The sequence below is a fragment of the Stegostoma tigrinum genome, chromosome 13 (assembly GCF_030684315.1).
Source record: "Stegostoma tigrinum isolate sSteTig4 chromosome 13, sSteTig4.hap1, whole genome shotgun sequence".
Lineage (NCBI taxonomy): Eukaryota > Metazoa > Chordata > Chondrichthyes > Orectolobiformes > Stegostomatidae > Stegostoma > Stegostoma tigrinum.
Window position 1 is genome coordinate 57,516,964 of NC_081366.1, and position 23,142 is coordinate 57,540,105.

At 39.5% G+C, this 23,142-nt stretch overlaps 1 protein-coding gene across 1 annotated transcript in view; it reads left to right on the forward strand.

The window, feature by feature from the left end:
• The window catches only part of ctnna1 (catenin (cadherin-associated protein), alpha 1), a 155,318-nt gene that overhangs the window by 44,632 nt on the left and 87,544 nt on the right, over window positions 1-23,142 (forward strand). Inside the window, exon 7 of the mRNA XM_059650755.1 lies at window positions 6,033-6,236. Coding sequence (XP_059506738.1) covers window positions 6,033-6,236 — 204 coding nt within the window. The remainder of the gene's footprint in view (window positions 1-6,032; window positions 6,237-23,142) is intronic.

Here is a 23,142-nt window from a genome sequence, read left to right on the forward strand (position 1 = left end):
GCATGTTCAGTTGAAATGACTTGAGAGAGGTACTTAGTGAGGATTTATTGTCAGTCATATTTGCTGCTGTGCTGAGATAGTGACCTTGAGATTTTTGCCTTGATCCTGAAGAATGGTATTTCTTAACTTTGTCAGTGGACCTTGCGCGTTTGTGTTATTATGGATGTTTTTGCAACATTGTTACATGTAATGTGCTAAATCCCCAAGTGATTTTCTTCTCAGTTTTTTTTCTTTGCCTACATTTGCTAAGACTAAGTGTACAAAATGGATTGTAAAATATGATATATTCTGTTGCTCAGCATTCTTGCGAATAATAATTGTCACTTGCTCATGCTGCTTTTGTGTTCTGACTATTGCTGAAGCAAATTCCAGTCAATTTTGCCTTTAATTCTGCTAAAAGAAGTAAATTCTAGGTTTTCTTTCTGTACATCATTAAATGGCTAATGACCCTTTCGCCAGATCTGCCTTGGCAGCTTGTGCTTATAGCTTTGAAGGGCTTTCGGCTATTTATCTTCATTGTTTTATTTTAGTGTGGATAGGTTGATGTTTTTAACTAATTATGTACCTTATAGATTCGTAATGATTTTCAAATTATACGTATCCCCAAAATCAAATGGCTTGCTTGAACATTGCAGAAATTTTATGTATTACATCATTCAAGATACAGTCTAATTTTTCAGTTTATCCTTGATACTCAAAGGGCAGGGATTTTTGAAAATAAATTGAAACCATTGCATAACCCTGACTTAACTTTTTTCTTAATTCCTTCAAACATTTACTGAGAATTGACATTACCTTCTATTTTTGAACTCCTGTTGCTATTCTTTACTATTTACAATTTTTTATACGTTTCCTGGTATGGCTGTGAACTTGCATTGCTGTACCTACCCCTGATATTTAGCTAATTGACGTACACTTGCCTGGACTTGATCTGGTCTGGTTTACAGTTGTCTGGACTTGTTCTGTTTTTGTTTTATTCTTTCCTGGGATGGGAATTCCACTGTTGGACCCGTATTTATTTCCCAAATGTAATTTCTGTCAAGAGCGTGGTGGTAACCTTCAGCCTTTGCAGTCTGGGGTGTAGGCATACATCATAGTGCTGTTAGTAAGGGAAAATGAAAGTATTGACCTTGTGACTTTAAAGGAAAAATGATATAGTTCCGAGTCAGGATAGCGTGTAACTTGGAGTGGTTCTTGTAGGTGGTGTTCCCACGTGTTTACTGCTGTTGCACTTGTAGACCTTGAAGGGACGAGACCTGGCGTCTTGCTGAATTGTGTATTGTAGATAGTACGTACAATTGATATCATGCAATAGTAGTGGAGGGATTGGATTTTGAAATTGCTAGATGGGCTGCTAGTCATATGAGTCTGCTTTTGACCTGGATGATTGCAAGCTTTTTGATTACTGTTGGAGCTGTGTTCCAAATGGAAGATATTGCATCAGACTCCTCATTTATGCCTTTCTAAATGATGGGCAGCTGGGGGTGGGCTGATTATTTGCCATGGAATTCCCATCCTCTGACTAGCTTTTGTAACCTCTATTTATATGGTCATCCGGTTTATCTCTGATCCTGGATGCTGATGGTGGGAGATTCAACTATGGCAATTTCATGGACATCAAAGTGGACATGGTTGCATTCTGTCTTGTTGGGAATTGTCATTTTTATTGCGTAGAAACAAATAATGTCAATTAACCCAAGCATGAATGTTGTACAGATTCACATGGATGTTGGCTTTTTCAGTACATTGGTGGAAAATGGTGCTGCTCATAGTGTAATCATTAGGGACCTCCTGTTTATAATCAGTTGATGAAAGGAAGGATTATTGAAGCAGCTGGTGGTTAGGCCTAGGATGCTACCCCAAGAAACTAAACCTTTGTGGTGCAGTGGGATTGTCCCTACCTCTGAGATAGAAGACCAAAATTCGCATCCCGTATATTCCCAAGGTATGTGATGACCTCCTGAGCAGGTTGATTTTAAAATCATCTACATGAAGGAAGTCCTGCTCCACTGCCCTTTCACTGAGATAATTTAATCTCCAGCAATGCCACAATCTTACTTTTGGTGCTTGGTATGATTCTGATAAGTGGTGCATTTTCCTGCTAATAGACACAGATTATGGTAAGGCTTTTTGATGCCACACTGTGTCCATTGCTGCCTTGATGTACTTTTGGTGTTTATCTATGTTATTTTGAAGACAGTAGTTAATTGCTGGAAGAACCCAAACTGAGAATCAATGAGCAATGATGCTTGATAGCATTGTTGATTACTTCTTCCATTGTGCTGATGATTTAGAGTCAGCTGACATAGTATTAATAGGCTAAGTTTTTTTTCTCCTAGCTTTTTATTGGCAGACAGTTTCCTGTGGTGCAACGGTAGTGTCCATCCTTTGAGGCCAGAAGTTCCAGGTTCAAGATCACCTCCCAGAGGTGTGTCATAACATATGTGAACAGGTTTATTAAAATACTTATAGCCATTGAATGTCAAAGGATGGTGGTTGGTTTTGTCTCTTATTGATAGTCATAGCCTGGCATTTGTGTGGTGCTGATGTCTCTTGCCATTTGTGAGCCCAAGCCTGGATATTGTCCAGATCTTGTTCCATTTGAACATGGACTGCTTCAGTTTCTGAGAAATCCCCAATGATGCTGAACATTGTGCAATCATCAGTGAACATCTCCTCTCTTCTTCTCCCCACCCCCACTTCTGACCTCATGATGGAGTGAAGGTCATTGATGAAGCAGCTGAAGATGGTTGGGCCTAGGACACTACCTGAGGAACTCCTGTAGAGATGTCCTGGAGCTGAGATGATTGTTTGCCAACAACCACAACCATCTTTCCTATATGTCAGGTATGACTCCAACTACTGGAGAGCTTGCCCCCTGAAATCCATTGATTCCAGTTCTGCTAGGGCTCTTTGCCACACTCATTCGAATGCAGCCTTGATGTCAAGGGATGTCACACTCACCTCACCTGTGGAATTCAGTTCTTTTCTCCATGTTTTGAACCAAGGCCTTAATGAGATCAGGAGCTGAATGGCCCTGGCAGAACCCAAAATGAGGATAGGTTGGACAGAATGTGCTTCCCTCCATTGGAGTTTAGAAGAGTGAGGCCAAGCTTGTTTTAAGTATATAAAATCTTACAAAGGCCTTGATAGACTAGGCGCAGAAAGGATGTTTCCTGTTGTAAATAGATACAGAATTTCTTTTTCTGTTTTAGGTTCAACCTGAGCAAAGTCTTCTGAGGCTCTGTTTCTCAGTGGTTTGTACACTGGGTTGAATTTAGTGTGTCTCTTGACGGAGTTCTGGTTAGAATCCCAGGCCTTCAAGAATTCCCTTGCGTGTCTGTTTGCTTGTGTGATTATGGATGTGTTGTCCCAGTCGAATTTGTTTCCCTCATTTGTGCATGTGTAGTGAGACAAGTAAGAATTCGTCATGTCTCTTGGTGGCTAGTCGGTGTTCATGTATCTGTAAGTTTTCTTCCGGTTTGGCCTATGTAGTGTTTCTCACAGTCCTTGCATGGTATTTTGTATATTACACTGATTTTGCTGGTTTTGGATAGAGGATCCTTTACATTCATCAGTAGTTGTCACAAGGTGTTTGTTGGTTTGTGGACTACCCTGAAACCTAGGGCATCAAAAACAGAACTGGAAGTGGTACCACTTCCAACACCCCAACAAACTGAGGCACATAAATAAGAAACAGGGCACCAGAGGCACACTTCACAGTGCTGCAAAACAGGTCGATGAAATATTTGCACCCATGTCTAGAGCCACACTTTCCCTTTCTTTTTAAAAAAAAATTGTCCCTGTAGAGACTGTTGTCTTCTGTGCTGTGTGTCTGTGATTGAGATCAAGGAAATATAGTTCTAATTGTGGATTATAGTTCAGGTATTAACTAGTATAGGCCATTTGCAATAGGCATAGTTTTTTTCCTGTTATCAGCAACAGATCGTTTGGAGTTAATTTAAAGAAGTCTGTTGAAAGTGACTTATGTTGGATAGTAATATGAACAGGAAATTAATTGGTCATTTGGGTAAATTAATCAAAACCATTTAGTATGACTGGTTGAGTAGTATAACTTGATTACCAGCTCATTCCTCCTGTAGCAGTCATAACGCTTCTAAAACAACTAAAGTTTCACCTGTTTACTAATTCAGACATAGCAAAACAATTTTGATTTTCAGGGGCAGCACAGAGAAAATTATCATAGTGAATGGAAAACTGCTTTTGTGCAAACATGGCAGTAGTGTATCATTCTTCAGTTTGCATTGACTCGTGCAATTGAAGTTATTCAGTTTATGTGCTGGAGTGTCTTCACCATTCATCTATATTTTAATTAAGTAGAAAACATCTGATGGATGTATTACAACTAATATTTCATATTTGAACATTATTTGCACTTATGGTGCACACTTTTTGAGTAGTCTAGAAGAATCCAACCAGATATTTCCATCTTTATGATGGAATTGTAGTACAAATATCCATTTTGTTTTGGAGTTGTGGGTATAACTCCTCCATCTGGTTATTTTGATTATTTAACTTATTGTACAGCTCAGAACAGAGAGTAATTATTTTGAAGGGTTGTTGAGATTTTCCCAAAGTCCATGTTTTGGTTCTCAGCATGACTTTTTTCATTTTCACTTATATTACTGCATGACACAAATGAGTATTAAGAATGTCTGCTATTTTGTGTTGTGGAGTATTTGGACTCTCACGGAAGCAAAATTAGAAGGAATTCACCAGAATTTTCAATTATCAACTCTTCTACCTTGAAATGACAATACGCAAGAAAAACATTGATTTCCAAGGTACCACAATTCTTCAGTGGCCCAAAGACAACATGAAGAACTGCATTCCACCATTCAGCTCCCTAATAACAGTCGTCTTAATCTCACCCCTACTGATCTTTATTTCCTGAGTGGCTAGTTGGCTCCACCTCTTGCAGCTTCCCTTTGCCACCCTCATCTGCAGCTTCTATCTCTCTGCTCTTTTTAACACCTGCCTGCCCCCTGCACACCCCCTCCCCAATCATCCTAGTCATCTTACTCCAGTTCCCCCCCAAAATTTATTACTCCTAACGTTACTGATAGTTACCAATATACAAGGACCAATCAGTGCTGATGTGTTTTTTTTGTCAGAAGCCATGCAAGGATGGATGAAAATAGTTTGATATTGTTTGAAGAGAAGAAGTGCTCACTTCTAAAATTTGAGGCGCTGCCTTGCTTTCATGGAAGCCAGTTTGATGCAGTTGTTAGTTTTAGCTTTTCTCACATATGGGTAGGCAAACAGAGGTAAAGGTAAGTGAAATTCACAAATACTTCATCTGTAGCTTGTGGACAAAGAGCTCTTCTCAGCTGAAGTTGAATTTGTGTCAGGTGAAGAAGTGGCAGAGGACAAGACTTCTTGGTATGAAAGAAGTGGGAAAATTATTTTTCTCTGAGAAGCTGGATCGTAATTTAAGTAGTTTATACCCAGATTTGCAAAGTTTTGCCTCCAAGATCATGTCTGTTAAAATAGAATTTTGGTTTTTGAGTGCACACTCATTTATGGTCATGTTACATTTTTGCAATGAGCACACACCATCATGCTAATTGAACTGAACACCTAATCCAAGATTTACAATACTGTAAAATGCATGCCTCTTGAACTCTCAAAGCTCAGGCATTAAGTATGAATGTCCTATCTTTTAATGAATTTATAGAAGCGCTTGAGCGGTCTGTGTACATGTATATCTTTAAGAGAAGGTTCTGAAATGCCTTAACTTGAAGTTCCTCACACAAATTATGGTATTGAGGAAGTGGACTTTGAGTTCTAGATTGTGTAAAGAATGACAGTGCTCCTGTCACTTTAGATGAGCCCTGGAAGACATAAAGTTTTTAAATAATCTGTAAATGTAGAACTGTGCTACATTTTCTTGTCCAACTTGATTCTTAATGAAAATTAATTTCCTGATGCTATGATTACAGAATACATAAAATGATATCTGAAGAAAGGATAAAGTACTTCAGTAGACATTTTTCTGTTTCTCCCAATAGAAACAAATAATTGTGGACCCCCTGAGCTTCAGTGAGGAACGTTTCAGACCATCACTGGAAGAACGACTTGAGAGCATTATAAGTGGAGCAGCACTAATGGCCGACTCGTCTTGTACACGTGATGATCGACGTGAACGCATCGTGGCTGAGTGCAATGCAGTGAGACAGGCTTTGCAGGATCTTCTTTCTGAATATATGGGCAATGTAAGTCAATTAAATTCATCTAAAATTTTAAATATTATCTAATCAATTTCCACTAGAATGGTAACAATCTGACTTTCTTTCTGATCTGTTTATATCGGCTGACTTGGTAAATGAGTTTTTCCTCAGGTACAGTTATTTTTCTTTTTGAACTAGACGATGACATCTTTTCTTTAAAAAAAGAAAAGCTTGCATCTCTGATCTGATTGGAAGTCTCCAGCTACCTCAGAATAATTCCTGCTACAGTGTTTTCATAGAATTCTTTCAGTACAAATTTGTTGCCCTTTTTATGATTAGAATTACAGAACCCCTACAGTGTAGAAGCAAACCCTTCAGCCCATCAAGTGCACACTGACCCCTTGAGCACCCCACACAGCCCAACTCCTCTACCCTGTGCCTGTAACCCTGCATTTCCAATGGTTAGCCCAACTAGTCTGCATGGCCTCCACTGAATAGGTAATTTAACAATCAGTCTACCCAACCTGCACATCGTTGGACTGTGGGAGGAAACTGGAGCATCCAGAGAGAACCTATGCAGATATGGAAAGAATGTGCAAACTCCATACGGACAGTCGTCCAAGAGTGGAATTGACCTTTGGAGGCAACAGTGTTAACCACTGAGCCATTGTGCTGCTCCACACTTTTATCACAGTATGAAAATTCACTCAACTGTGCGTAAACCACTACCACTATGAAAACAACTCCTTGTTCGTTGTGTGTTTATAAATGACAAGATTGTTAATGCTGGAGAGATCCAATGATGGTAAAGCTTTTTGAGTGTCAGGTAGATTGTTTGATACTATCTCATTTGGAGAAGCTTGTTAATGATTATAGAATCATAAAGCACAGAAACAGACCCTTTGGTCCAACCTATCCATGTCGACTGGTTTTCCCAAACTAAACTAGTCCCTTTTGCCTACATTCGGCTCATATCCCACTAAATCTTCCCTAAAAATGTACGTGTCAAGTTTAACTGTATCTGCATCTGCCACTTCCTCTGGCAGTTCATTCTGACACATACCACCAGCAGTAGGAAAAGGTTGCCTTTTAGGTCCCTTTTTAATCTTTCTCCTCTCACCTTAAATCTATGCCACCTAGTCTCCTACCCTAGGGAAAAGACCTTGACTTTTTGGCTTATCTGTGCCTCTCAAGATTTGATAAACCTTTGTAATGTCACCCCTGAACCTTCTACACTCCCAGAAGAAAAGTCCCAGTCTGTCTGGGCTGGCATTATAACTCCAAGCCTCTGGTCCAGTAACATCCTAGTAAATTTTTTCTGCACTTTTTTCCAATTTAGTAATATCCTGCCTATAGTAGGGTGACCAAAACTCTACACAGTACTCCAGCAGTGGCCACACCAACCTTCTGTGCAACCATTACATGACATCCCAACTGCTATAGTCAATGCTGTGTACCCAGTGAAGGCAAGCATGTTTCATCACCCTGTTTACCTGTGAAGCCCTAGGTGTCTCTGTTTGCCAACACCCCCCAGGTCCTACCATTAACTGTGCACACCCTACCTTTTGTTTGCCTTAGCAAAATGCAACGCCTCATTTTTAGATAAATTCAATACTATTTCCACTCCTGAACCCACAGTGTCAGCTGATCGAGATCTCTTTGTACTCTTACCACTATTCAACCCAACCCTAAATATTGTCCAAATCTTGCTGTCAGCAAATGTGGATACTTCATCTGAGATGTTTGAACTTAGAACAAAGAGAACGTAGAACAGTACAGGCCCTTCGGATCATGATGTTGTGCTGACGTATTATTCTACTAAGATCAATCTCCCTCCGTACCCTACATTTTACTGTCCTCCATGTGCCTATCCAAGAGCCGCTTAAAAGTCTGTGAAGTATCTGACTCCACTACCACTGCCGGCGGCGCATTCCACACGCCCACCACTCTCTGTGTGAAGAACCTACCTCTTACATCTCCCCTATACCTTCCTTCAATCACTTTAAAATTATGATCCTGCATAATAGTCATTTCCACCCTGGGAAATAGTCTCTGACTATCCATTCTGTCAATGCTTCTCATCATGTTCCGTTCCACACCACTATCAAGTCACCTCTCATCCTTCTTCGCTCCAGTGAGAAAAACCGTAGCTCAATCTTTCCTTTTCAGACCTGCCCTCCAGTCCAGACAGCATCCTGGTAAATCTCCTCTGTACCCTCTCTAAAGCTTCCACATCCTTCCTATAATGAAGCGACCAGAACTGAACACAATATTCCAAGTGTAGTCTGACCAGAGTTTTATAGAGCTGCATGCTGAGGTAATACTGAACACAGTGAACGTCCCCATTTCCAATTGTAGGTCATTGAAGTAGCTGAAGGTATTTGGGCCAAGGATTGCAGTTTGAAGTTTTGATTTATTATCAGTTTGCATGTCTGCATGTTACTTTGGAGAAATTTGTGGACTGCAAAAGAGCACTGTCCTTTGGTTGGCCTGTGGCTAGAAATTCCAAAGGGAAGCTGATGATTAAATTTTAAACTTGTGTTCTTGACACTTTCTAGAGAGTAACAATTTTTGTGTTGGCTGTTGTGAGTAATTATGTATAATTGAAGTGTAATACCCTTCTGTACTTTGACTATTGGAATTATCTGTTAACATGAAATATGAAATTCAGGCTACCATATTGTATTTAGTTCAAGAAATGTCACATTCCCTCCTGTGATGTATTGTTTTCATGTGGAAGCATAAGAGTTAGTTCTAAAGTGAAATTTGTTTTCCTGAGTTGATAGTAATCATCTTAAGATGTTTATGCTTTACAATTTTTAAAATCTTTCAACTTCAAATCTTGTCTTAATATGTTGAATCAGAAATGTTGAGAACAGTATAAATGCAGAATATTGTGGACTTGTGCTTTAACTATCTCAATGCTAATTTTTAAACATCTGTTTCTCCCCATTGCTTCCTTTAATATAATGGTGTATTTACAGTTGTAAGGTTGATGGAGTTAGGTTTGTTCATTTGCTTTCTTTGCTCTGGTTATTTGCCGTTATTACTGCACTCTACTTACTTCTGAGATAATTAAAGCAATGCTGTTGAAACTTTTGAGTACAAAGCTGATTCTGTGCTACTGTTCTCTACTTCAAGTCCCATTTCCTTTTTTGGTTTCTTTTAGCTGTACTTAAGTCAACAGACTAATCCAAACATGCAGTAACAGTGGAGTGGTACGTTTTGTTTCTGCATTGAGCTGTAACTTTAAAAGTGCCCTGGCTACACAGCAGGATCCTCAGATTTAAGGCATGATTCGACACAGGGCAGGATTTATGCTCATTATGAACTTCAGCTGAGAAATTGCTTTTATGTTAAAGCAAAAAGTAGATTTCAATTGGTAGTCTGTGATTCAGAAGCTTTCACATTTTACATGTGGTTATTTGGCCAAGGGTCTAGGCCTGAAACGTCAGCTTTTGTGCTCCTGAGATGCTGCTTGGCCTGCTGTGTTCATCCAGCTCCACACTGTTATCTTGGATTCTCCAGCATCTGCAGTTCCCATTATCACAGTAAATACAATTAGTTGTTTTGTAGTATAGAACTCGTGTAAAAAAGACATTTTGCAGAAGTTTTTTTATCTCATACTTATTGTGACAATTTACAAATAAGCATTGGTGTAAAGAGAAGATAATTATCCTGTCTAAGTATGATGAGCACTGGCTGACAAATCGTCTGAGCTGGAGATGTTACCATGGAGAAGATACCATTTAGTGATGACTACACGTTAATTGCTAGACTTTGATAGAAGTTAAAAAAAAGTCAACATGCCTAGTTTAAAAGTCATGTTTGTCATTATTCAAGGATATGGCAATGTGCTAAAGCTACTTGAACTTAATTGCCTTTACATATTTGAACGTACAAATGATTTAGAATCATCTCAATGGCTTAAATTACAGTTTTTGAATCTACTACATTTGCATCTTCGTTGGTTTGATTTAAACATACATGGTGCAATCTCTGGTAATCCATACATCTCCTGCCAAGACACAGTTTTTCCCAGTGCCTTGCCAGTGCAAGGATTACATAGGAACATAAGGAATAGGAATGGAAGTGGACTCTGATAATGGCTAACCTTCTCACTTTTCTCCACCTGTCTGTGCTACCAATCATTGGTTCCTTAAGAAATCTGTTTCTGTCTTGAATACTCCCCATGACCTGAGTTTTCCAAAGTAGAGAATTCTGAAGATTCATAATTGCTTCAGTGAAAACCTTTCTCCTCATCTCAGTCTTCAGTGACCAATGCCTTAATCTGTGACTGTGACTCCTTGTTCTGGACTCTTCAGACAGATGAAACATCCTGCCGACATCTGATTCATCAAGCCTCTAAAGTAGTTTATTTGTTACAATGATATCACCCCTAGTGTTTCTAAACTCTAGAGGCTATAATTCTCTACCTAAAGTTTACTTAATCTTTCCTCACAGCTGTTGAATTTCTGAAGACACCAGCATTTTTGAAGTCTTAGAAATCTAAAATTCTTGCTTTTAAATTAAAGAATTAGGCCACCAAGATTCCTTGGTTTAAAACAAGCATGATTTATTCTACAAGACTCAAAGTAAACTCTTAAATACTATCTTAGCTACTCGGCTATACTCTCAAGTCACGATTAGTTAACTACAATTTCCACAAATTCATGTTTGATTATCAATTATAAATCACACATTAAATGACAGAAACAATAAACATTGATGTTATGAAGTGACTCTGTAGTCTGTTCAGCATAAAGATAATTAAAGTTAATTATAAAGTCACAAAAATTGTATGTCTGCAGAAGTTCTTCAACTTTATCTGGTTTGTATAGATCTAGCTGTGTTACCTTCAAGTAACAGAAAAGAAGCCTCTATAGCAAGTGTGTATTTTAGTATTCTCAGCTCCTGGATCTAGCTGTGCTGTTTTCAACTTGCTTGTACTGTACCACTCAACTTTAAATTTCAACTGAGCTCTGAAGAATCTGCATCCTTTGAATCTGGTTGAAAGCCAATAAAATTGCTCTATTAGTTTTTGTTACCTTGGAAACTATGGGGAGGGATTGTTTCCTTTCATAATTTCCCTTTTTAGTTTGGGCACTTAATCCAGTGTTCATGCCATGTTCATTCCCTGTAATTTTGTTTTCTTCTGTGTAGACTTTTGAGGTCTGAGCATGATAGTGAATTCTGGAACTGAAAGTCTGCACTGGGCGTGGTGTTGGAGCACCAAATGGCACATGCAGACCTTGCACCTTACAGGAAATGTTACCAGTAATCAAGCCTAGTCGAATGATTGTTACAGAATGTAATGGAAAAAATGCACCTGGAGGTGTGTCAGGTTGTATCCATACAAGTTAATTGTAAATAATTAGGTTAGTGAGTACAAAGATTATCACATGGTAGGCCAGGTATGGTTTCAGCAAAGCCTGATATAATTGTGATATGAACTAATGTTGCAACTACTTTGTAATGAAATATAGCATGCTGTTTACTTCGCGTGCATGTTAACTTGTGGGATTCATGTGTAATTGGGTGACTGCTTTCCAGTGTCGCATGGCAAAGTAAAATATCTGCTTCCGTAGGGAAAGCTGAGGTAGTAAACTGATGTTTTCTTTTAACACCACATTTCATCTGCCATGCTCTTTCGGCTAACTAAACTGTCTAGATACCTTTTGTAGCCTTTTCACATCATCATATCTTATGTCCCTAGCTAGCTTTATCATCAGCAAACTCAAAATATATTACATTGGTCCCTTCATCTAAGTCATTAATTGCATTGTATAGTTAAGGCCCAAGCACTGATTCCTGCAGCACTCCAATTATGTTGTACTCCCTCCAAGGCCGGTATATCTTTAGTAAGGAGTAATGCCAACATTTGTATTTTTTATGGCTAATCCACTACACCTGCACATCTTTGGGCTGTGGGAGGAAACCTGAGCAACTAGAGGAAACCCACGCAGACACGAGGAGAATGTTAAAACTCCACACAGACGTCGCTTAAGTATGGAATCTAATCCAGGTCCCTGGAGCTGTTAGGCCGTGGTGCTAACCGTTGAGCCGCCGTGCAACTCAAAACGGTTTCCCAGCCATGTTAGTAATTTGCTCTCGATTCTGTGTGTCTAATTAAGTCTTTTATGTGGGACTTCATCAAATACTTTCTTGAAGGCCATATAAGCGTCATTCATGGACATCCTCTTGCCTCTTCAAAAAATTCAAGAGGTTTGTCAGGTGTGATCCATCTGTCTGGAATCCATGCTGGCTCTCCTGATTAACTGAAAAATTTTGACATGCTCATTTACTTTATCCTTGATCATAGGCTCCAACAATTTCCCCATTGCAGATGTTAGGCTAACACGTCTGTAATAGCTTGGTTTTCATCTTCCACCCCCCCTTAAAAAGTGGGGTGACATATGATTGTCCGATTCAGAGGGATGACCTCAGTATATAGGGACTCTGAAAGATTATAATTAGGGTATCTATAATATGCTCCACTACTTCCTTTAACCCCTTTGAATGGAAACTGTCAGGACTTGGGGATTTGTCACTCAAGTTGCATTAATTTCCTCATTATCTATGTTTTACTTGTGTTAATTTTGTTCAGTTCCTGTCTACATCCCACTGTGGGGAACAGCACTAGGCCCACTTAAAAATGAGGTGTCAACCACGTGAAGCTACCAAACAAGAATGCTTGTCTGTCAAGCGGTATAAACAGCAAGTGATATAGCTAAATGATCCCATAACTAATGAATCAGATCGAAACTGCTCAGTCCTACAACATCCAGTCTTGAATTGGAATTAAGTTTTACTGTCGTGTACTGTCATACAAGATCCAAAATCAGAAACTAGGACTCCAGTGTGTTGAAAATGAGACTCATTTTCTTACAACTTGAATTTTTACAATCTGGGTTGCTTTAAAATGCTCCCAATTCAGCTTTTTCCTCTCCTGAACCCGAGTGAATGCTTAGAACAACACTAGCAATGCAGAAGCAGCGTTAAAAGGCAATTTTGTTTTTAAAAAAATGACTGTAAAAGCCCCAACAGTTGATTCATTGAGACATGTTCATCCATAATATCACAGCTCCATCAATTCTGTTTATCCCTTAATGTAGGCTGTCAGATCTCTGATTTTTTCCAACATACATTTGTTTTTTGCTTGCAACAACCTAGGAAGGCTTAAGGAACGCTTAAATTCCTTCAGTATCAACAAAATTGAATTTTGACAAGAAAAATTCATTTTATATAGTGCCTTTCATAAACAATACTGAAGGTATTTCGCAGGAACAAGCAGGACTTGATAGAGAAGTAAAAGCTTGGTTGGACATGGGTGCAAAGGAGGTTCTCAAAGCAGATGGGGAGTCAGATGTTTAGGGAGCACGTTCCAGAATGAGATCTAACTGGCCAAAATCATGACTGCCTTCGAATAAAGTGGTTCAACTAGAGGAGTGCACTGTTATTCAAGGAACATGGTACTGGCAAAGATTACAGGGATAGTGAAAAATGAGGTAATGAAGTGATTTGAAGCCAGGTTCATCTACATAAAAGATCTATAACCGAATCTCCTTTTTACCTAGCCTTTGATGTAATAGAGCGTCTCAAGCTTCTTTAAAGGACCAGGACATTGGGGCACAAGGAACAGTTGGATCAGATGACCAAAGCCTAAACCCCACAGGGGATGCAGTGTGTGCTATCTGTCCGATCCAGTCACTACATAGCTTTAACAACAGCTAATAAGTGTGTGATGTTGTACGTAATTTCTTGTTCTTGATTAAAGTTGCCACTTTTTACAGTGCCATACTAATGTTAACTAAAAACAATGACACTGATAAAAATCACTGTCACAAGATTTGTTTTATTGGTGTTTTCTGCACGACTTGGCACTTTCCCCTGCTACGCAATCTCATGATTGATTGACTGCTTTTTCCCAGTCCTGACCAGCTAGTTTGGCCTTGCATCACTTCTGATGACCTAGTTATGGCTTCTTCCCCTCCTCTTATTCATTCAGAAATGGAGCTGTGATATTGTGGAAGAATGTATCTCAGTGCCTGAAGTGTTGGGGCTTTTGTAGTCGATGTTTTTAAAATGACTTTTAAAGCTGCTTCTGCCTTGCTAGTGTTCGAAGTATTTACAGATCTCCAATTGACCAGTGATTGCCAGGCTGGTTCCACTGGACAGGTCTGACTGTAGGCCATTCCCTGAACTGCCGTGATACAAAACTCCTGACTCCAAGTACTTGTGCGAAGGTGCACCACCTGCGCATTTACCTCCTGACTCCCTGGTATCGAAGGGCCCAAACATACCTTCCAAGTGAAGCAACATTTCACTTGCACTTCCAAGAATCTAGTCTACTGCATTCACTGCTCACAATGTGGTCTCCTGTATACTGGGGAAACAAAGCGTAGACTTGGTGACCACCATCTATGTTCTGCTCGCAAAAAAGACCCTGACTACCTGTTGCCTGCCACTTCAGTGCACCACCTTGCTCCCTGGCCACCATCTGTCTCCGGCTTGCCCAAGTGAAGCCCAGTGCAAGCTGGAGGAACAACACCTCATTTTCCGCTTGGGGACCCTAGAGCCCTCTAGACTCAATATTGAGTTCAATAATGTTAGGGCCGAAGCTCCCCCATGTTCCAGCGTCCCCGACCCACACACCAGGGGCTTGTTACCGCATAGCCTGCCACCACCACCCCCCCCCCCACCACCCTCCCGTTGTTAGTCACTAACAGTTCCCATTAACAACTTCATCTTCCTAGCCTGATTGTTAGCAACTCCTTTGCCTGCCCAAGTGTCTTTCTGTCACTCTTTGAGCTCTATCCTATCATTTACTCCCTACCCCACCCATCTCCCTATTTTCTGCATATAAACTGATGTTTTCCGAGTCACCATCAGTTCTGAGGAAAGGTCACTGGACCCAAAATGTTAACTCTGTTCTCTGCTGCACAGATGCTGCCAGACCTGCAGACTTTTTCAAGCAGCTTTGTTCCTGATTTACAGCATTTGCAGGTCTTTTGCTTTATTTTCGAAGTATTCACTCGGTTCAGGAGAGGAAAAAGCTAAATTGGGAGCATTTTAAAGCAACCTGGATTGTAAAAATTCCAGTTGTGCGCCAATGGGACTGTCATTTCCAAATGACTGGAGTCCTAGTTTCTGTATTTGGATCTTGTACATGACCAGAAATCAAGGAGAAGGAAGCGGTGAAAAAGTGAGGTCAGGAAACAAAGTTAAGCTGTAACTCTGAGGTCAAAGATTGGCAAAGAGGCCATAATTAAGGTTATGCAATGAGGAGAGGTCACAATGTAGAATCATAGAATCCCTACAGTGTGGAAGCAGGCCATTCAGCCCTTTGAGTCCACACTGACTATCTGATGACCATCTCACCCAGACCCACTCGGTGGGTCATGGAGAGGGAAGGGTACAGCATCCAAGATGTTTGGGAAGTAGGATTGTTTGTGAGAGAGAAATTCTCTGAAAGGCAAGTTTCATATTTTTATATTTATTTTGGCACTCATCCATCGATTAAAGGCATTTACCAAAATAAATATTTCAAACTACTGTGTATAGTGTTTTAATTTCTTTCCTGCTAAAGAAAATCCCACAGGACCTAACTACAGATTTAGCATAAACTTGAGTATTTTTAATATATAGTGTTTCACTTGTAAGTTGTGACTTTCGGGGATGCAAAAATAACGACACGTCTTCTTTCGTTAAGTTGTCCATTTTTGTTGGAGAGGCTGTGTTGGCGAAACACCGTTTTGAGTGAAGTCAGATATTGAAGTTTTGGTTCATTCTGAGACAGTGGCCAGAGGGGAATGGAATTTCAACTCTGACTTTTTGAAACGTTTTCAAAATAAAGCCTGTTCTAACTCTCAATTTGCAATGCAGTACTTTATTTGGTTTGTTTGTGTTGCTAAAATTTAAGTGATTTGATCTTATCAGATTTGCAGTAGATTTCACACTCTCCTTTAATTGTATGCCAGATCAGATCCATTATTCCATAGGCTGTTCTGTTTGAAATTCAAGTCACTTTCCTCACACATAAATGGACACTGGTAAAACCCATTACTCATTTTGCATTGTCCAGAAGGCGGGGTAGTAAAACAGATGTATTTCAATCATTCACTGCTATACTCGGTATGGAAGGCTTCAGTTGTTACTTCCTGATATGTACAGATTCATTTACCAACCATCCATCCTCAAAAAGCAAAGTTTTTCAGCTTTGTACCAAATAACATTTATATCTGTAAACTATACAATACAACTGCAGGAAGAAATGCTTGACAGATCAAGGTCCAGTTTAAACACAAACAAAAATTTCAACTTTTTTTGTCACAGTTTGCTAATAAAGTTAATTAAACTAACTGTCTGTGTGCTATTCTACGTCACATATTCTTGCTAATGCTGTTGCAAATGAAATGCTAAATGTGCCTGGCAGTAAATGCTTTAGAAATGTATTTTGCTGATGAGAAATGAGATCAGTAAGTCCGTCCTAGTAAGCATTTTTGAGATTTATTGGTGAACAGTAATGAATACTTGTGTGGTGCTGCTGCCTCAGTCCTTGACCCCCTGGGCTTTCTAAAACCTCAGCCCTGTCTCATTGTGCAGCAAACAGTAATTTATGTTCACTCATAAGTGGTGCAGCGTGCGTTGACTCAAACATGACGATTCGTATATGCTGAGGAAGATTTTATGTCAGTGCTAGGCTCAGAAAATGGACAAACCTTGAACACTTGCCCATTTGGCTTAAGCATGCCTGTAGCTTATTGAATACACTGAAAATGTTTATGGAGCAAGTTTGTATTGATCATTAGAGCTACTGTAATGTGTTCTTCTTTGGAGTTTTAATAAATCCTTGCTATTTTGTTGTTGACTTCTAATTAATTACATTTGAGTAGTGTTTTCTTGGGGAAATATTCTTTGACCTTCGCTAAAAATAAGAGAACAATTTGTACCTGTATAATTGTTATGTAAAATGAAAAGGAAAACAAGTTGCTTCATAGGCACACAAGTCAAAAATGGACATCAAACAAAAGGTCGGAATGTTAGGGCGTGTGATTGAAAAGTTGATCTAAAAGTTAGGTTTCAGCTAATGCCTTAAAGGATTAAATTAGAAGTGTAGGGATGAAATCCTAAACTTAAGGTCGAGGTGACTAAAAAGACATTTGTGCAAAGGTAATTGGGGTTGCTTCGGGGATATTTGGAGGATTAGGTGAGTTGGAAAAGGGATAGGATTGGTCAATTCATGGGATGAGGTGTGTTTTAGAAAGTATGTGACAGTTGAAGTGCTGATATCACTTGCAATTTGAATTGCTCATCTGATGAAGAAATGTTGATATTGTACAAGGTATGAAAAACAAATCCTCATCATTGTCAGCTGCTAAGTAGTTAGTTTATTGTTACCTGTGAATTCATAGTATCCATAAGATACTCATGAAAACCATCATCTCATATTTTGGGCATGTAGAAATATCTTGGATATTTTTCTTTGTAGGTGACTTCAAACTTTATATTTGAAAGCAATATGGTTTACATTGTAAAGCACCATCAGGTTTTATTTATTAGTACTTAATTGCTAATAGTTGAAGTGCATATTTTTCTCTGAATTGCATAAACTCATCACTTACTGTAAGCCTTGAAAACCTAGGCTATAATAACATCACTTCGTATGTTTACTTTGAACTTTAGCAATATCTCAATCACAATCAACTTATCTGGGTTATCCAGGATCTCTCAAAGTCAAAAGCTAATGTATATTCAAGAAATGGATTAATGTTGGAACACACTTGGCATAAGACGCTTGAATGACACTTCCTTATTTTGGTTTTGTGACTTTGGTCTCGATCACTTCTTCTTCAGCCTTTATTACATTTATGTTAGCTAAAATCTGGTGTAATATTAGTTATGTGATCCTTCATAAATTAGATGTGTCACTATCAAAGGAGAAGACTGCATGATTTCTTGCTGTGCCATTGAATGTTACTGTCAATGCAAAATGATATATCGACAAAGTCATTTTATTATAATGGACGTGGAGAGGTCACGGACCCAGAGGTAACGCTTTGCTGTAAAACCAATTTTTAAAAAATTAACAATAATTTGTTTGCCCTACCATTTGATTGCTTTCTTCTGCACCTGCCTCTTTCCTCGTGCTCCTATCCCTTGTTTTCCTTGTTCTTATTCCCCACTAATATGTTCTCACTCCAGCCACTATTTTTACACTGTAAGTTGTTAGATATTGAAACAAAATATTGATTTTGACAAGTAGAAGCATTGGGGCCAGTTACTGATTCATTTAAATGAAGCCACTTCACAATTTTTTTTTATGTTTTGGACACTCCTGTGACGGGGGCAGCACGTAGCTGAATGGAACATTCGATTGCATACGAGCCTATGTAGTTCATAGTCATAGAGTTATACGGCGTAGAAACAGACCCTTTGGTAGAACTTGTTCATGTTGACCAGATAAACCAATCTAACCTAGTCCCATTTGCTAACATTTGGCCCATACCCTTTTAAACCATTGCTGTTCATGTACCCATTCAGAGGCCTTTTTAAATGTTGTAATTGAACATGCTGCCGCCGCCGCCTCCTCCTCCTCCTCCTCCAGCATCTCTGGCAGCTCATTCCATGCATGTACCACTGTCTGGTTGAAAACATTTCCCTTCAGGTCCCTCTTAATTTTTGTCACTCTCATCTTAAACCTATGCCCTGTAGTTTTGGACTCACCCAGCCTAGGAAAAAGACCTCAGCTATTGACGCTATCTGTGCCCTTGTGCCTCCGATGCTCTAGAGGAAAATGCCCCTGCTTGTTCAACCTCTCCTTTAGGTTCAGACTCCCCCACCCCCCCCAACAATTCTGGCAACATTCTTGTAAATCCTTTCAGAATGCTTTCAAGTTCAACAACAACTTTCCTTTAGCAGGGAGACCAGAAATGATCTCCGTATTCTAAAAGTGGTCTCACCAGTGTCCTATATGGGTGCAAAATAATGTCCCAACTCCTATACTCAATGCACTGACCACGGAAGCTAAGCATTTCTTCCACCGTCCTGTGATTCCACTTTCAAGGAACAATGCACCTGTACCCCTAGATTTCTTTGTTCAGCAATATTCGCCAGTGCCCTACCATTAACTGTACAACTCCTGTCCTGGTTTGTCTTCCCACAATCCAACACCTCACATTTAAATTAAATTCCATCTGTCACTCCTCAGCCCATTGGCCCATCTGATCAAGGTCCTGTTGTACTATGAGATAATCCCCTTCACTGACCACTATGCCACCAATTTTGGCATCATCTGCAAACTTGCTATCCATATCTCCTGTATCACATCGAAATCGTTTATAAAGTTCTTGAATACTCCGGAGATTCCACATTCATAGAAATATGACTTGTAATAATTAGTCAGTAATAAACAACACCTGATTTTACTGATATCCAAAGCAATGTATTTGGCAAATAAATAGAAATAGAAATAAAACACAAATTGCTGGAAATGAATAGGCGTGTCTTGTTTTGTGTCTCAATGGCATTTTATTAGAATTTAGAAAATATAGTCCTGGTTGCTAATTTTATGGCATCTTGTCAGGTGAACTTTATGTACTGTTATGCAATAGAATGTCACAAGGAAGATTTACCTATCTTCTTGGGAATGTTTGTTCTTTGTGTATTGAGTAAGAATATCACCTCACTCCCTCTGGTCTTGCAAGGTCAATGTTTCTTTTCCCTCCTTATAGTGACTTGCGGTTAAGTTTTGATTGGGGTTCATGTCAAAATACAGCTGCTCATTTGGAGAACTAGTGCAAAGAAGTTGAACTGACTGGCTTCCTTCTGCATTGTTGTAATTCAATGATTTTGTGCAGTGGTGGAAGCCCCTGGTTCTTTTTGGGTTTAAATACACATCAGTTCAAAATTGCAGTCAACCTAGGTGTTCTTCCATCTTGCATGTAAAGAATCTTCACAATTTTAGGGATAATTGTGGTCTTTGTAGAGATTGTTATCAGGATCAGTAGTGAGAACAGAATATATTCTTCCTTCTAATTGGATTTCATGCAGCTGAGTATCATTGAAATTCAGTTCAACACAAAACTTGCAATTTTGCTTTTACTTTAACTGTTTCAAAGCAACCTCACCATCTCGTCCAGTTCTGGGCGCCCTATTATAGGAAAGATATGGATGCTTTGGAGAGGGTTCAGAGGAGGTTTACCAGGATGCTGCCTGGACTGGAGGGCTTATCTTATGAAGAGAGGCTGACTGAGCTCGGTCTCTTTTCATTGGAGAAAAGGAGGAGGAGAGGGGACCTAATTGAGGTATACAAGATAATGAGAGGCATAGATAGAGTTGATAGCCAGAGACTATTTCCCAGGGCAGAAATGGCTAGCACAAGGGGTCATAGTTTTAAGCTGGTTGGTGGAAAGTATCGAGGGGATGTCAGAGGCAGGTTCTTTACGCAGAGAGTTGTGAGAGCATGGAATGCGTTGCCAGCAGCAGTTGTGGAAGCAAGGTCATTGGGGTCATTTAAGAGACTGCTGGACATGTATATGGTCACAGAAATTTGAGGGTGCATACATGAGGATCAATGGTCGGCACAACATTGTGGGCTGAAGGACCTGTTCTGTGCTGTACTGTTCTATGTTCTATGTTCTATGTTCTAATACCCTCAGCTTTACTTCATGTAAAAATCATATAAACAAATGTATGGTTAAACTCACGGAAAAATGCAAGTTTGACATCTTAACATCTTACTTAAATCATAATTTACAATTTAATACAGACATTGAAAATGAATGATGTCGTTTATACTATATTACTGTATGTTATTTGTCTTTAGTATGTGACAAGACATGATTTTAATTGCAGTTTCAATGTATTCTTTCTGAATTTGTAGTGTTAATCTTTCTCCGGTGCAAAGCTCTTGCCCTTTTTCCTTATTTTGTAACTTGTCCACAAACCAAGTTTATCTATATAAACGATAATAGTAAGCTGGTGCACAATTATTCTTTTTAAGAAATGAACATCTCCAGCGCTGATTGAAAGTCTCATAACGGTTTAGACGTTACTACTGGAGTATAATCATTAAAATATAACGCCACCAAAATCCCCACATTCCTGCTGCCTGTAGAATATACCAGTAAAAAGCTAACCAAGTCTGAAAGTAGCATTTGTTGCCAGTAGTTCTTGGACGGATTCAGAACAGCAAATCAACCATGTAAGAATAAATTACAGCCATCCCTAGAGATCATGAAGTGCTTTTGGCTTTTGACCTATTTGCCCCGTTGTTTGCTCAGTCTCAGTTTCTCCACCATGAACATAAATGGACAATATTAAAAGCTGCTTATAAAGGCAGGTTGGTTGCATGTAATAATTTGAGTGTATTGATCATTTGCATATCTACAAAATCAGTGAGGAAACTATTTTCTACTATAAACTTCTTGTAACATTGTTTAAAATGTTGCATTCCTGTTTTGAATTCTATCTTGATCTAAATAGGTGAGGGAGTTTTTCCAAAATGCACTCCTTTAAAAACATATTTCTGTAAATACCTTAAATGGACAATGCAAAGAAAGGAGCTTATATTTCTTCCTTCGGTGTTATTGAGCCAAAAATCCTGAGGCTCCCTCACCAATGACTTGTACAACTGTAACACTATATCCTAACTCCTATATTCAGTGCCTCGATTGGTGAAGGCCAGCATGCTAAATGCCGCCTTCACCATCATCACCACCTGTGATGTCACTTTCAATGAACTATGTACCTGTACTCTGAGATCTCTCTGTTCCACAACACTCTTCAGGACCATACCATTTACCTTGGTTTGACTTTGCAAAGTGCAACACCTTTACACTTGTCTGCACAAGGCTGCCGTGCAGGACCTTGTCAAAGGCCTTACAAAAGTCCATATAGTCAACATCCACTGCTCTATCCTCCCATCCTCTTAGTTACCTTTTTCAAAAAAACACTAAAAGATTTGTCAGGCATGATGTCCCACACGTAAATCCATGCTGACTATCCCTAATCAGTCCTTGACTGTCTAAATGTTGGTTGATCCTGTCCCTCAGTATTCTCTGCAATAACTAGCCTAGCACTGAGGTCAGGATCGCTGGCCTGTAGTTCCCTTGCTTGTCTTTGTTACCTTTCTTAAACAATGAAACAGCATTAGTCACTTTCCAGTCCTCCGGAACTTCACCAGTGGCTAAAGATGAAACAAAAATCTCTGCACGGGCCTCTAATTTCTTCCCTAGCCTTCCACTATGTCCACTGACGGGCTTGATCAGGTCCCGGGATTTATCTACCTTAATGAACTTTAAGGCTGCATAAACATCTCTAGTAATGTTTATGTGTGCAAAACATCCCCATGTTTCCCTTGGAGATAGTAAGAACTGCTGATGCTTGAGTCTGAAATAAGTGTGGAGCTGGAGGAACACAGCAGGGCAGGCAGCAATAGAGGAGCAGGAAAGCTGATGTTTCGAGTCGGGACCCTTCTTCAGAAAGGGTCCCGACCCGAAATGTCAGCTTTCCTGCTTCTCTGATGCTTCCTGGCCTGCTATGGAACGCCAGTTCCACGTTACGTTATCTCATGTTTCTCTTATTTCCTTAGCATCCATGATTCTCTCCTCAGTAAATGCTGAGGAGAAATATTCATTAAAAAATCTCTCTAATCTCCTGTGGTTTCACACATAGACAACAAGATGACCACCCCCTTCTAGTTTCTAAGTTCTAACTATATGGCCTCATTTGTTGAGCCCTTAAGAATATCATCTCTAAGCACTGTTGTTACGTCTTCCCTTATTAAAACGACAACTGCCCCCTCCTAGCTTGCTTGTACTCTGTGACGCCTATAGCTTCTGTATCTTGGAACATTGAGCTGCCAGGCCTGCCCTTCTCTCAGCCGTGTTTTGTTCATGGCTATGCTGTCCCAGTCCCCAGGGTCAATCAGTGCTGTGAGCTCCTCTGC